This window comes from Periplaneta americana, chromosome 4, assembly GCF_040183065.1.
Source record: "Periplaneta americana isolate PAMFEO1 chromosome 4, P.americana_PAMFEO1_priV1, whole genome shotgun sequence".
NCBI lineage: Eukaryota > Metazoa > Arthropoda > Insecta > Blattodea > Blattidae > Periplaneta > Periplaneta americana.
This window is the reverse complement of record NC_091120.1, coordinates 70,684,777-70,698,763: the sequence shown is the minus strand read 5'-3', so window position 1 is coordinate 70,698,763 and position 13,987 is coordinate 70,684,777. Positions and strand designations below refer to the sequence as shown.

The 13,987-nt window shown below is 36.8% G+C and overlaps 1 protein-coding gene across 1 annotated transcript; it reads right to left on the bottom strand.

Annotated features, from left to right (window-relative positions):
- Positions 1-6,572: 6,572 nt before the first annotated feature.
- On the bottom strand, positions 6,573-11,290 carry LOC138697870 (uncharacterized). Its single transcript, XM_069823454.1, has 2 exons — positions 11,163-11,290; positions 6,573-7,740 (listed from the first exon to the last, which is right to left on the bottom strand). Exons 1-2 carry the CDS (start codon positions 11,172-11,174, stop codon positions 6,703-6,705), a joined length of 1,050 nt encoding a protein of 349 aa, XP_069679555.1. The 5' UTR covers positions 11,175-11,290; the 3' UTR covers positions 6,573-6,702.
- Between the last annotated feature and the right edge of the window lie 2,697 nt (positions 11,291-13,987).

Sequence of the window (13,987 nt, the reverse complement as noted above, 5' to 3'; positions counted from 1 at the left end):
ATTTTCATCCATTGTCATCTTTATATTTTTATTCATTGATACCTTACTTCTCTCCATTATCATCTTATTTTCATTCATTGTCATCATTTAATTTTTAGTCATCGTCTTATTTTTGTTTATCGTCTCTCTTCTTAGTTTCATTGACTACCACCTTCTTACTTAAGTTTATTGTTGCTTTTACGTTCATTCAGTGTCATCTTAATGTTATTCATTGTCATTTTCTTATTTTTATAATTAACTTATTCTTTGCCACTTTATATATATTCATTATCATCTTAATCTTACTCGTTGATCTCTTATTCTTATTCATTGTCATCTTATTCTTGTTCATTTGTCATCTTATTAGTATTCATTGTCATCTTATTCTTATTCATTTTTCATCTCATTCATATTCATTTTCATTTCATTCTCATTCATCGATATTATAGTTTTATTCATTATTTTCATATTCCTATCATATTGTTTTTGCTCTTTGTCATTTTATTTTTACTTATGTTCCTCTTTCCTTTACAATGTTCATATGATTATCATCTAATATTTTATTTGTCACGTTATGTTTTACCATACTGATATACTTTTGTGTATTGTAATTTTATTCTTAATCATTACTAGTACCTTATTTTGCCATCTTGTGATTTTTATGTATTGTCATCTTCTTCTCTTTCATTGTAATTATCTTCCAATTTTCTTCTGCATTACCATCAAAATCACATCACAATCTTATTCGTCTAATACTTTCTCAGCTCCTGCATTTGATTATTATTTTTTACATTTTACTTCTTAATTCTCTTATCAACAACACATCACTATTAGTATTTTCTCAAATTTTATTTGCCTTCATCTTTTTCGTGTTTGTCTTTTAAACTTTTTTTATCATCTTATCAATATTTTTACAGCATACATTAAGTTTAGTTGCGTCACCTTCATCTTTCTCATATTTACTTACATATTAATGTTTATCTTCGTATTTATGGAAGCATTCGTCTTGTTTTTCTTTATTCTTATCTTCATCGCCATCTTCTTTGTCATATTTCTTTATTTACTTGTTATCATAATTATCTACACTTTTTCTTCATTGTTTTTATTATTTACTTCACTGACTATCTCCCTTTATGAGCTTCTCCACTCGTTACGATATTTTTTTCATTCTTACTCTCTCTTTTAGGTTCTCTGTTTCGGTTCCTTTCTGATTTCCCTGCGCGTTTCTCTATGTCTCCTTGTAGCCATATTATAATCGTATCTCTCAACTTGGTCATCGGTCGTTTCTGTATGCTGATTCTCCATTTTTCTTGCCTCATTTATGCCTCTCGCTGGCATCACTATGCTTGCAGGTTGAGGACAACTTTCGCAAGGAATTGCCATGTCATTCCATTTCGCTAATATTTATTACATAAAAATGTTGCATTATTTAGCAATGACATAGGCAAATAATGCAAACGTTTTGTGTCATATTTAAAGCTATTTGTTTTTTTTTATATTTGTTATGTTTTGTAAATAATGTTACAGCACCTGTTACATTATGCCCAATAAACTTTATTTTTTATGTGTGCTACTATTATTTCAGAACAAGAAATCAGAATTGTGTTATGTCTCGGACATCTTTCTATGACAGAATAGAAAGTTTAGATCTGTACAGTGTTATATCTTAATCTGAATTCTTGTTCCCCGTGTATTACCCATGATATTTTCCTTTGTTTCCTAAAAACTGTTTACTCATTTTGTTCCGTAATAATTGTTAGTCTGAGAACCGAGGGAAAATAATTAATATAGAATATGATTCACAAAGATTGTGCCATATCGTAGGGTTTAATTTCTGACATCATTGTGATTAAAAAAAATTCGTATAAGCATATGTCATATTTTTAAAATTGCGTGAATTACAGCCTCCTGAATGTTAAACATAAACGTGGGAGTTATGAAGGTTTAAGCATTTAATTTATTTACGAGAATGGTACTGGGTGTATTATAAATTCATTAAAGAACATTCAGATTATTACTTACCTGAAAAATCTATGTTAAACCCGATTTTAAAAGACCCCACCTTCTGCAGCAACATGAAGTCGCCCGAGTGTGAACTCCGCGCGCCTCATTCTCTAACTTTCGTTGTTCTAATGCTAGGTAAATACAGTTACCGGTGACACTGGTGTTGCGTTACCTCTCACCCTGACCCTGAACTCACTGTCGCTGCTATCAGCTGTAACATACACAGCTAAAGACGTCCAGAGAGAGAGAGGGAGGGAGAGAGAGAGAGAACAGTTCACGAAAGGAAGAAGCGTGATCTTATCCAAAACTATTAAAAATCGGATGTAATATGTCTATATGAACTTTTTTTTTCTTCACAATCGTGTCGGGAATCAGATCGGTCAGCGGCCATCAGCACAGTGCACCCTCGGGCTAGCCTCTCTTACCCGCAGATAAGAGACTGCACTATGGTGCTTCTGTGGCTGCTTGTGGGTATGCTCTGTCCCTCTTCCTGTTGCACGGCAGGGCATATTACGATGCACTGCTTACCCGTTAGCCATTTCAGCGAGTGCTGACGACCACTGTCCTAGAGTATGGAACAAACTTCGTGAGTCACAAAATAAGCAATCAGTATGAATTATGTGGTTATGGAATTCGTGAAAACGGGATTTCGTTATTTCGTGCTAAAATTAGTGATTCCATTGTTATGACGCTAGAATGAAATTAAGCTTTGAAATATGAAGTTTGCGAAAATGATTTTAAATGTTCAAACAATATTTTACTAGGTACAATGTTATTATGAATTTCGTAGTAAATTCACTGCCGAATTGAGAAGATTTCAGACAAAAATTCATCTGAGAGACGGCCCTTTTACCTTGCTTTCTTACAGTGCATTAATTAAGTTTGAAGGAATTGATTCAGTTAGTTATACAATGAAATCGGATAGACCAAGAATTAGTAATATTCAGATCGTAAAGATTCTTATTGAAAGCCGAAACATATCAATAGAAAACCCATTATGAATCAATGTTCTGATGTATTAAGTTCAGCGAATGCTTGTAGATGACACAATATTAAAAAAAAAGAAAGAAAATTAATAATAATAATAATAATAATAATAATAATAATAATAATATATTTTATCTGGTAGAGCGAACCAAGCGAAAAGTAGGCTATACATACATATGAATAAAGTTACAAGTTATATTTAATTTCAGTTTATAAAGTTCCTTTATTTAAAGGCTGCTAAGACTGACAAAGTGCACTAGATATTTATGAACGTGTTGTTGTTGTTGTTCAGTCAACAGACGATACCAACAAGGCATCACTTATGAAGCAACTAGACCAGGAGATAACGGGGTAGGTATGAACGTGTATAGATGTAAATAAGAAACAACACATTGAGCTCTATAAAAGTTGCGTGTACACATGAGTTATGAATTAAACAGTAAAATACCGTGAATTATAGATTATACAATGAAATACAAACTATGTAGCAAATTTAAACTAATATGCATAGAGTGTTAAAATATTTCAAATAATGCTAGATAATAGGAAGAAATTATAATAAGAATAATAATGTGACTTCTTCTGCCCCGAACTTTTCTTTCGTTCACCATTCCTTCCAGTGCATCCCTCTGTAGGCTGTTTCTTTTAGTCATTGACCCGGCCAATTTCTTTTCTCTCCCTGATCACTTTCAACATCGCTCTTTCTTCACCCACTCTTTCCAACACAGCTTCATTCCTTATTCTCTCTGTCCATTTCACACACTTCATTCTTTTCCATATCTACATTTCGAGTAGGAGTTTCTCTTCATATTGTCGTAGTGACTATGTTTCTTCCCCATAAAATGTTACACTCCTCACAAAGCACTTTACTAGTCTCTTCCTGGCTTCCTTGGCCATTGCTGTCCTCTTGACTTCTTGGCAGCAGTTCATATTATTATTTACAGCACACCGTAAGTATTTGAAGCTGTCCATTTATCCCATGTTCTATAGGTAATATTTTCCGAACTTTTTTACAATAGGTTTGATGTTCAAATCAGCTATGCGATGTAGAATTTCTCCGAGTACTTCATTTCCCTTTTCACTACACTAACGTTAATTCATCATTATCATTATCATCATTATACCAATTTTGGAAGAACTACAGTAGTATTCGTTGTTGAATTTCCTCCATGCAAATTACAATGATACTGTTGTTTACTTTTTTACTTGGTTATTTAACGACAATCCTTCACTTCTTAGCACATATACATTTAAAGGAATTTAATAGACCCTTAAACTTTATAAAATCTTAATTAGAGGGTTAAATAACCAAATTGGTTTCTACGAAATAATAATCTACTAATAGTAAAATAAATATAAGGAGCAAATTTACAACTCGAATAAAAAAGAATCGATTTACGAAGCAGTAATACATGAATGAATCTATGTGTAACCTCTCGCGCTTCCAGCGCCGCGATTTTTAATTGGCTGTGGAACTCTACTATGGATAAAAAACAGTGGCACTTACTTTGACATCATGGAGGACTTCAATACCATAGCTGAATACCTTCAGAGCATAAGGTTCTCTGATTCCTCTCCATCTCGATGATTTTGACGTTATATGACTACCTTTCGTGGCAGAAGAAGATATATCAGGTGATGGACGACATTAAGATATATGGATCATATACGGAGGCTAACAAGGTACATTCGCGAAGTGTCTGACTAATAATGGTATAAAATCAAATAGGATGGAAAGTTCAGCTGTAATCACTGTGTATGGTAGGCTACCAATTGTAGTTGCCCATAGTGCAATTATACAATGTTTATGAGCCTAGATAGATATTGGTATAATAATGACTACGGAAGGAAACTCGTCTATAAATTAATAATGATTATTCTACTAATTTTAGCTGTCCTTACATATACTTAAACATGTTTGTGGGTGTTGATGTAGAAATCCGTTAAGCACAAATGTAAACGACAATAAACACATTGGATGAATGATGCATTTCTGCAGTTGGGAGTTGAGCAACTCGAATCTTTAGTTTCCCAGATAACATTGGCAGGAGCTTCAAAGACATCAAATTCAACTGGAAAAGTAGCTTTCTTCCGGGCATGCTTAATCATGTTAGTGAATATGGGGGCAAGTGCATGGAGGTTGATGATAGCGTTACGGCTCTGGAGGTCAATTTCAATGTTGTCAAGTAAAATTCTCTCACAGAAATGTTTGGTGAACTACTTCCAATGAAGGAAAAAGTATACATCCAAAGGTTGAACAAGGGAAGTTGCACCAGGTGGATTGGTTGTTACCTGTATGTGTTTATCCCCCATATTCACTAACATGATTAAGCATGCCTGGAAGAAAGCTACTTTTCTAGTTGAATGTGATGCATTTGAAGGTCTTGTCAATGTTATCTGGGGCACTGAAGATTCCAGTTGCTCAACTCCCAACTGCAGATATGCATCTTTCATGCAATGTGCTTATTGTCGTTTACATTAATTTTGCTTAACGGATTTCTACATCAACACCCACAAACATGTTTAAGTATATGTAAGGAGAGCTAAAATTAGTAGAATAATTATTATTTATAGATGAGTTTACTTCCGTATTCATTATTATACGAGTAGATCCATCTAGGCTCATAAACATTGTATAATTACCACTGTGGGCAGCTACGGTGCCATAAACAATGATTACAGCTGAAATTTCCGTCCTATTTGATTTTATACCATGATCAGTCAGGCACTTTGCTGATGTACCTTTTAAGAGGAAGGCAGAAAATACTGGATAATGCTAGGTTTGCAGTGAAAGACCTGCCCTTGGGTAGAAAGCTGTGAATGAATGAATCTTTGGAAAGAACGTAGCAAAATATGAAATTGTTTATGCCTCAGCGTATCTTCTCGGTCTTCCAGATAGATATTGTTTATTTATCGTTATTATGTTTTCTGTTTTATGTTCAGAAAAGAATGAAATTTCTTTTCAAAAGTTCTCACTTCTTAATTGAAACAAAAAGTGATCATTCGTCATTGTTTCGATATTCTTTCTTAATTAATTTGTGTCTCATTCGTTTATATTATTAACCTTCATGCTATTGACTTAGTATTGCAATCTTTAAAACTTTCATTGCAAAGTATGAAATTGTTTACATCCTGAGCCCCCATTTACCGAAGAATGGTCGGCTTTCCAGATACTAATTTAAATATATGTGGAGCTGTTTTACGTAAATTAATTCAAAATTAATTATACTAACCTATTAAAATTGTTCATTTCTGGACTTCTTTTTGTGTCTTTATAACGACAGTTTAAGAATGTAAACTACAAAAACAAATAACATAAGCATTCGCAACACGACGGAGGAACTGGATTTTTAGGAAACGTGTAAACTGTAAGCAACACATAATTTCTCCTTATGTGTTAACGTTCGTGACACTAAATATTTTAGTCCACTTCAGTAAGAACTAGGTTACTTTAATATTTAATGAGTAATTTTCGGTAGAATGAACTCGTAGGTGCTAAATCTGAACGAAATACTCAAATAATAAGTAATAATAACACTACGATATAAACTTGTCTGTAAGCTGTGGAGTGAAAAGGATTCGATGTCAATTAAAACTCTTGATTTATAAATCACTCTTTGGCGGTTTATTTACAAGTGCGGAATACAAAAATAGGTATAAGAACAAAACAGAAATATCACATTTTTAGCGTAATGGAATTCATCACAAAAGCTTGGGTTTTAAAATGTTAATTCAGCCATGGTGGTATCCGCCAATGTCACCACCATAGCCTCCACTATATCCTCCGCCAAGACCGCCGTGACCTCCGAGGCTAATGGATCCTCCTCCTAATCCGTGGCCACCGAGACTAAGAGAACCTCCTTCGAAACCGTGGCCTCCAAGACTGAGAGCTCCACCTCCGAGACCGCTGTGACCGAAGCTGATGGAACCTCCATGACCTCCGAGATCTCCGAATCCTCCAGATCCTCCTCCAAGGCCTCCGCCGTAGCCGGAGTCGCTTTTAACAAATACAGGTACAGATTTCTGCACTACAACTGGGTGAGGGACGGGTACTGCTACAGGCTTCGGAACAGGGACAGCGACTGGTTTTGGAATATGCACAGGGACAGGCTGAGGGACTGGAACTTTGACAGGAACCTTGACTGGGTAAGGAACAGGCTTCTCGACAGGATAAGGGACTTTCTTCTCTACGTAGACAGGGTATGGCTTAGGAACATGGACTGGATAGGGCTTCTCTACAGGGACGGCGACAGGAACCTTGACGGGGTAAGGCACTTTCTTCTCCACGTGGACGGGGTAGGGCTGTGGCACTGGTACGGGTACCTCCTTTGTAACAGTGATGGCTTTGACTTGCGCCACCTGGTGGCCAACACCGCCACCAAATCCACCCCCAAGTCCGCCTCCGAAGCCGCCTCCTCCGTAGCCTCCGCCTCCATAGCTTCCGCCTCCAAGACCGCCTCCATAACTTCCGCCTCCGAGATCACCTCCATAACCTCCGCCTCCAAGACTAAGGCCGTGTCCAAATCCGCCGCCTCCAAGACTAAGACCGTGTCCAAATCCGCCGCCACCAATGCTGCCTCCGTAGCCGCTATCGAGACCTCCTCCGTAACCGATTTCGAAGCCGCCTCCGTGACCGCCTCCGCCTCCGCCGCCTCCACCTCCTAGTCCAACCAGTCCTCGTTTATCCTGCTTTTTTTCCTTGGCTTCGGCCTTCTTCGGGGCTTCCTCGCTTGCGGCGAAGGCAAGCAGGGCGCCGATGAAGAGGGATGTCTACGAGAAAGATTTTATACTTGTAAATTCACTGTGTGATGCATGGACTATGGTCGAGAGGAATATTGATTCTGCACATAAAAGTATAAACATTACTACAAGCATTATTTCCATTACACACTACAAAACATGATGCCACTTCAGTAGATAAAAGCTTATTATGAACTCGGATACTATTGCATATTCTTCGTAGCTTAAATAAATACTTTGTTGCTATGGAAACATGGACAGCAGACGAATGAAAGCACAGAAAAACGCTATGAACATATGCAACACTTCAGTATTTAAAGTCAGTGATAAAGTAAAAGTGGGATAATATTCGAATTCGAATAGTAGGTCTGCCTACTGCAGGGGGACCTAAGATTGGTCGTACTTAATTAAAAATTGATTTTAAGGAACCCCGAGATTCATTGCCGCCCTCACATAAGCCCGCCATCAGTCCCTATCCTGTGCAAGATTAATCCAGTCTCTACCATCATATCCCACTTCCCTAAAATGTATTTTAATATTATCCTCCCATCTGCGCCTTGGCTTCCCCAAAGATCTTTTCCCCTCACTCTATATGCTTTTATAAATTCACCCATACGTGCTGCATGCCCTGCCCATCTCAAACGTCTGAATTTAATGTTCCTAATTATGTTAGGTGAAGAATACAATGCGTGCAGTTCTGCGTTGTATAACTTTCTCCATTCTCCTGTAACTTCATCCCTCTTAGCCCCAAATATTTTCCTAAGCACCTTATTCTCAAACACCCTTAACCTCTGTTCCTCTCTTAAAGTAAGAGTCTAAATTTCATAACCATACAGAACAACCGATAATTTAACAAGAGTGGTCTTACAAAGGAAATATTCTAAATTACCAGGTCCTACACGGAATGATTTTTTTTTAACCTTGGGGATTTAATTGAAGTGAATTTTTATGGCAGGCAGAGTAACTATCTCATGCCCCCATGTTTTAAATTGCTACCAATGCACTTCATTAGAACCAGGTACCCAGCTTCGAAGCCGTTAGCCCTACGGAATGATACTGTACATCAAACCTTAAATAGTAGAAATAGCGGAGCCTTAAAAAAATGGATGTGGCTGTATTGGTATCGCGAGATAGGCTATCGGCCTACTGTCACGAAATTTTCGCGCACATCCAAAATGGGTGCCAGTTGCCGCAGGCCCCACCAAAGTCCATGCTCGCATCGTAGTAGTATACCCAATCGAACTAGACCAAATTTATTTCAATAGTGGTATTAGTGACGAAATTAAGGTGTCGGAATGGATCACCCTGTAAACGTTACATAGTTATATCGAAGTTTTTCTCCTGGTAGCCCACAGTCGGTTTGATTTTAAAGACGTATTCCCATCAGAAGTAGCATTTTCATATAGTTGCATAACGATATCAGCTTCGTAGATTTAGCAACTTATTTCTGATGGACGTATTAAGGCTGGTCCTCAGTAAACCGGGAACGGAAACGACAACGAGAACGAGAACGGAAATATTGTTAAAATAAATGTATTTAGATGTGAACATTCACAATTAACTATTGTGAAGCGCACATTTAAATGCATTTATTTTAACATTATTTCCGTTTTTGTTCTCGTCGTCGTTTACGTTTCCGGTTTATTGTGAAGCAGCCTTTATGCTAAAAAAAGTTATTGGAACAAAAGTACAAAGAAACCTTCAATTTATAGAAAATATACAGGCTACATAACTTATAAAAAGTAACAAGGTGTGTGAAACTGAAATAAAAGTGACAATTATGTGTTGACTATAGAAAAATGGCCTAAAATTCGAATTCGAAAAACATATGTTAAAGAAATTATTGTGATACAGACATGCATTAAAACATTTTTATATTTTTTGCGTAATGACGCTAGTGGAGAGTAGTTAGTAGGCCTATAGTACGTATTTCTTACCAGTTTTAACGAAAATATGCTGAAAATATTATTGAAACAATAGTGAAAAGAGAATCGTTAAAAAGTAAAATGTTATAAAATGTGTGAAACTAAAAAAGTGACATGTTAATAAAACAAAAATGACCTGACATTGGTATGCGTGAAATTAAGTATAAAAATACACTAGATTCTCGCTAATCCGGCTCTCAGTAATCCGGCCTCCTCCTAGTGTACTTTCTATCACTTCCACTGTAATAGTTTTCTGGGAAACTGACACCAGTGCCATGTGTTATACTATATATAAACGTAGTCTATATGCTTAAATACATGCCGGCTACACGTGAAACGTTCTAGTTTCGATTTAGAAATGCAAATGAAGTCGTTGGCGCAGCATATAACCTTAAATTTAATGGAAATTTTAAGCACTCTCAGTAATCCGGCACCTCTTTGTGCAAGAAATGGCCGGATTAGCAAGTGTCTACTATACACATATCTAGTTCTGCAACCAGCATAATTTTATCATAAATTACTAATAAGTCATCACTGTTAGAAAAATAGTAAATACCCATAAAAGAATGAACTATCTGTAACTGGCGTGTATAGCCTACTCTTCGTGTATGTTGTAGAAAGTTTTTAATACAAAAGTGTAATATTTTTGGTTTGCTGTAATAGTACAGTCTAGTATATACAGTCACGAAGCTCAATACGTAGTAAATATGCGTCCATAGATAGTTGCTAACCACTAGGATCGCTACTATCGCCTCATCACAGACAATGCGAAATAGTACCGGCACAGTCTGTTGTTCCTAGTACCCTCACAACTGAAGCTTCATATATACTAGACTGTGGTAACAGTATACTGTATAGGCTAGTTAGGAGTTACTATGCAATCGGACAGATATAAAACGCAATTAACTGACTTATAATCCGATTCAATTTCATTATTGTTAATTGTGGAATACATGACCCTTGCACAAATTATTTCTTGTGGGACTTAATTATATTTCATTGCATATGGTTTTAATTTGTAGATTATAATTTATCAACTTATGACTTCAATATAATAATTATTCATCTTGATTACACAACTTTTAACACTGTATCACTTCGAAATACGTACGATAAGAACTTTCTTGTGTTAAATTTTAACGTACCTGGTTAACATGTTTCGATCTATTTTGGGTCATCTTCAAAATAATTATTGTATTGTAATTATTTATTATGGTTTATAAATTTTACCTTATCAACCTATAGGAGATATTGGCGAACCAGAAATAAGGTGGCAATGAAGTCGGAACACCATTATAAAACCTGAACCACGTTTATAGATCATGATTTGATAAGAACCTAGTTTATGAAATTTATATAATTTTCATATTTGTATTTTCTTTATCCATTTGTAGGGGTTGAAGTACCGTGCCCGTATTTAGTTATGTTCATAATAATGTATCATTACTGACAGTATTAAAACCCAAGAAACGCTGAAGAGACGTTGAAATTTTGCCACACCGCGAAGCGAAGCTGGTGATGACTTACCGCGAGTCTCATGGTCGTATCTCGTGTCCCGTCCAGCTGTGTTAATAGCACTGCATGCTCCAGTCTTATATACCGACCGCCTCTGCTTCACTTTCGCTGCTGCATCTTCCAGTTCCGCCATCTTCCAGTGCCCCTTTGATCCATGCACCGCCCACCTGCACACCTTCTGGTTATCATAGCCGATTCTTGAGGAAATGAAATTAAGGGGCTGTGAAAGTCCCCTCCCTCTTCTCTTTTATTGGACCGGCCCTCTCGCGCCTCTATTTGTCGTAATATTTTCCTCCGTTCGCCCCCTTTATAAATTATCTAAAAAATATCAGGCGATTTGTTTTGTGATTATCAGCACGAGGAGTTGAACAAACTGTGATATAGTGCAACAACAATCTATCTCACTTTCCACTCCTCTGAAGATGCGACTTGGTAATAAGATGAATCAGTTATCAATGAAAGTGAATGAAAATAATTTTCTTAAACTCTACAGAAATTTAATATATACTAATAATCTATAAAAGAGACATTGCAAATGGCATAAACAAATTGTATAATACCACAGTCTAGTATATACAGTCACGAAGCTTGAGTTGTGAGGGTGCTAGGAACAAGAGAATGTGCTGGTACTATTTCGCATTGTCTGTAATGAGGCGATATTAGCGATCCTAGTGGCTAGTAACTATCTACGGATGCATATTTACTACGTATTGAGCTTCGTGACTGTATATTAGACTGTGATTATATTTTGTCAAGTAGCTATTTCTCTCTTTTAGGGACAACCCTATAGCCTACATTTCTAGCAAATTTCTGCACACATGATCAAGACAAGTTATTGAATGTCGGATATTGAATAATCTACAAGAAGCTTTCTTTAATTTCCCTAACTTCCATAAGATATTTCTTTTTATTTTAGTAGGTTATTTTACGACGATTTATCAATATCTTAGGTTATTTAGCATATGAATGAGATGAAGGTCATAATGCCGGTGAAATGAGTCCGGAGTCCAACACTGGAAGTTACCCACCATTTGCTCATATTGGGTCATTGCTCCGAAAACCCCCGGAAAAAAACCTCAACCAAATAAATTGCCCGGCCGGGAATTGAACCCGTGCCACCTGGTCTTACACCCAGATGCGCTCCGTTACTCCACAGGTGTGGACTAGGTATTGTTTTATTGGCGAGATAGAAAAGTCGCCTGTTTTTCTTATTGCTAGGGCCCGAAGACTTGCACCAGCCCGAGGATTATTGCACCGATCTCCTTGTTTTGAAGACGATTGTTGAAGTCCTTAAGATCGCATTCCTTTAAATATCGTGATTCACTGTTTAGCATATTTCGATTTAGCTACAACACCCACGTCCGAAGGAGTCCACGTGGAACAACCAAAGACGACCCTCCGTTCCTCCCCACCCCGGAGTTCTGCAGCCTCCTCAGATCGGTGCAATCTGTTCGTAAATCACATTACTACATTCTTCTGCATCTTATATTGATCTGAAAATTACATTATTGTAGTTATCGTGATTCACTATTTGGTGTCATCTGTCGATTCAGCTACACAATACCCAAGTTCGACGCAGTCCGCAATGATAGCGCCTTCACCATTCTGGGACTTACGGAGCTCCATCTGTACACACATAAGGGTCTGTGTGAGTAAAGGTTTCACTATTTCTTTCGCGAGTGGAAGCGATCCTTTCGTTTCCGACCATTGTTAGTTCAAACAATATAATATAGTTTTTGCGCGAGAAAATACCGAAGGTATTGTAAACATGCTCACTATATAAACAAATTAAAATAAATGAATTACATAGATCTGCAGTATAAGTTGCAGACAGGAAAATGCCAAAAAAACTGTAAATGTACTATGTACATTCGTACCTTTCTGCCCAAGAGCTAGTCTTTCAATGCAAACACAGTTTTCTCCAATCTTTCCTATTTTCTGCTTTCCTCTTAGCCTCCGCATAATATGATCCATATATGAAGAGTCCACTGGAAGAATGATGGATGTCATTTGGAATACATTTTGCAGGAGAAGCAATTGAAAGTTTGAAATGCTTAACGCTCAAAGCTTAACTGTGATTTTCCGATCATTACTGGACAATGACTATCGGTGTTAATACCATATAACTCTGTATGTACATTCTATATGTCTTAAGCTATGCATTGACAGTCTTGGTTCATATTCGACAAGAAAGTGACATCCATTATTCTTGCAGTTGACTCATCATATCTTAATGTTGTTTATCATCTGATATCTTCTCCTGCCCCGGACTTTTCTTTCGTTCACCATTTCTTCCTGTGAACCCTTTCATAGACAGTTTCTTCTCAGCTAGTAACCCAGTCGATTTCTTTTTCTCTTCCTGATCAGTTTTAGCATTATTCTTGCTTCACCTACTCTTTCTAGCAAATCTGCATTTCTTGTTCTGTCCGTCCATTTCATATGCTCCATTCTTCTCCATATTCACATTTCAAATGCTTCCAGTCTTCACTTCGTAGTAACGTCCATGTTGTCCATGTTTCTGCCTCATACAATGCCTTACTCCACACATGATACTTCACTAGTCTCTTCCTTAGTTCTTTATGCAGAGGTCGCAGATGATACTCTTTTTAATATTAAATACTTCCTTTGCCGTTGCTATCCTCCTTTTTTGACTTCCTGGCAGCAGCTCATGTTACTATTTATAATACATCCCAAGTACTTGAAGCTGTCCACTTCTTCTATTGTCTTATTTCGAATTCGCACCTTTACCTTCTCTGTTTTTCTTCCGATAACCATGGTATTTGCCTTGTTTTGCATTTATCTTCATGTCATATCGCTTACAGCTGTCTTTTAGCACC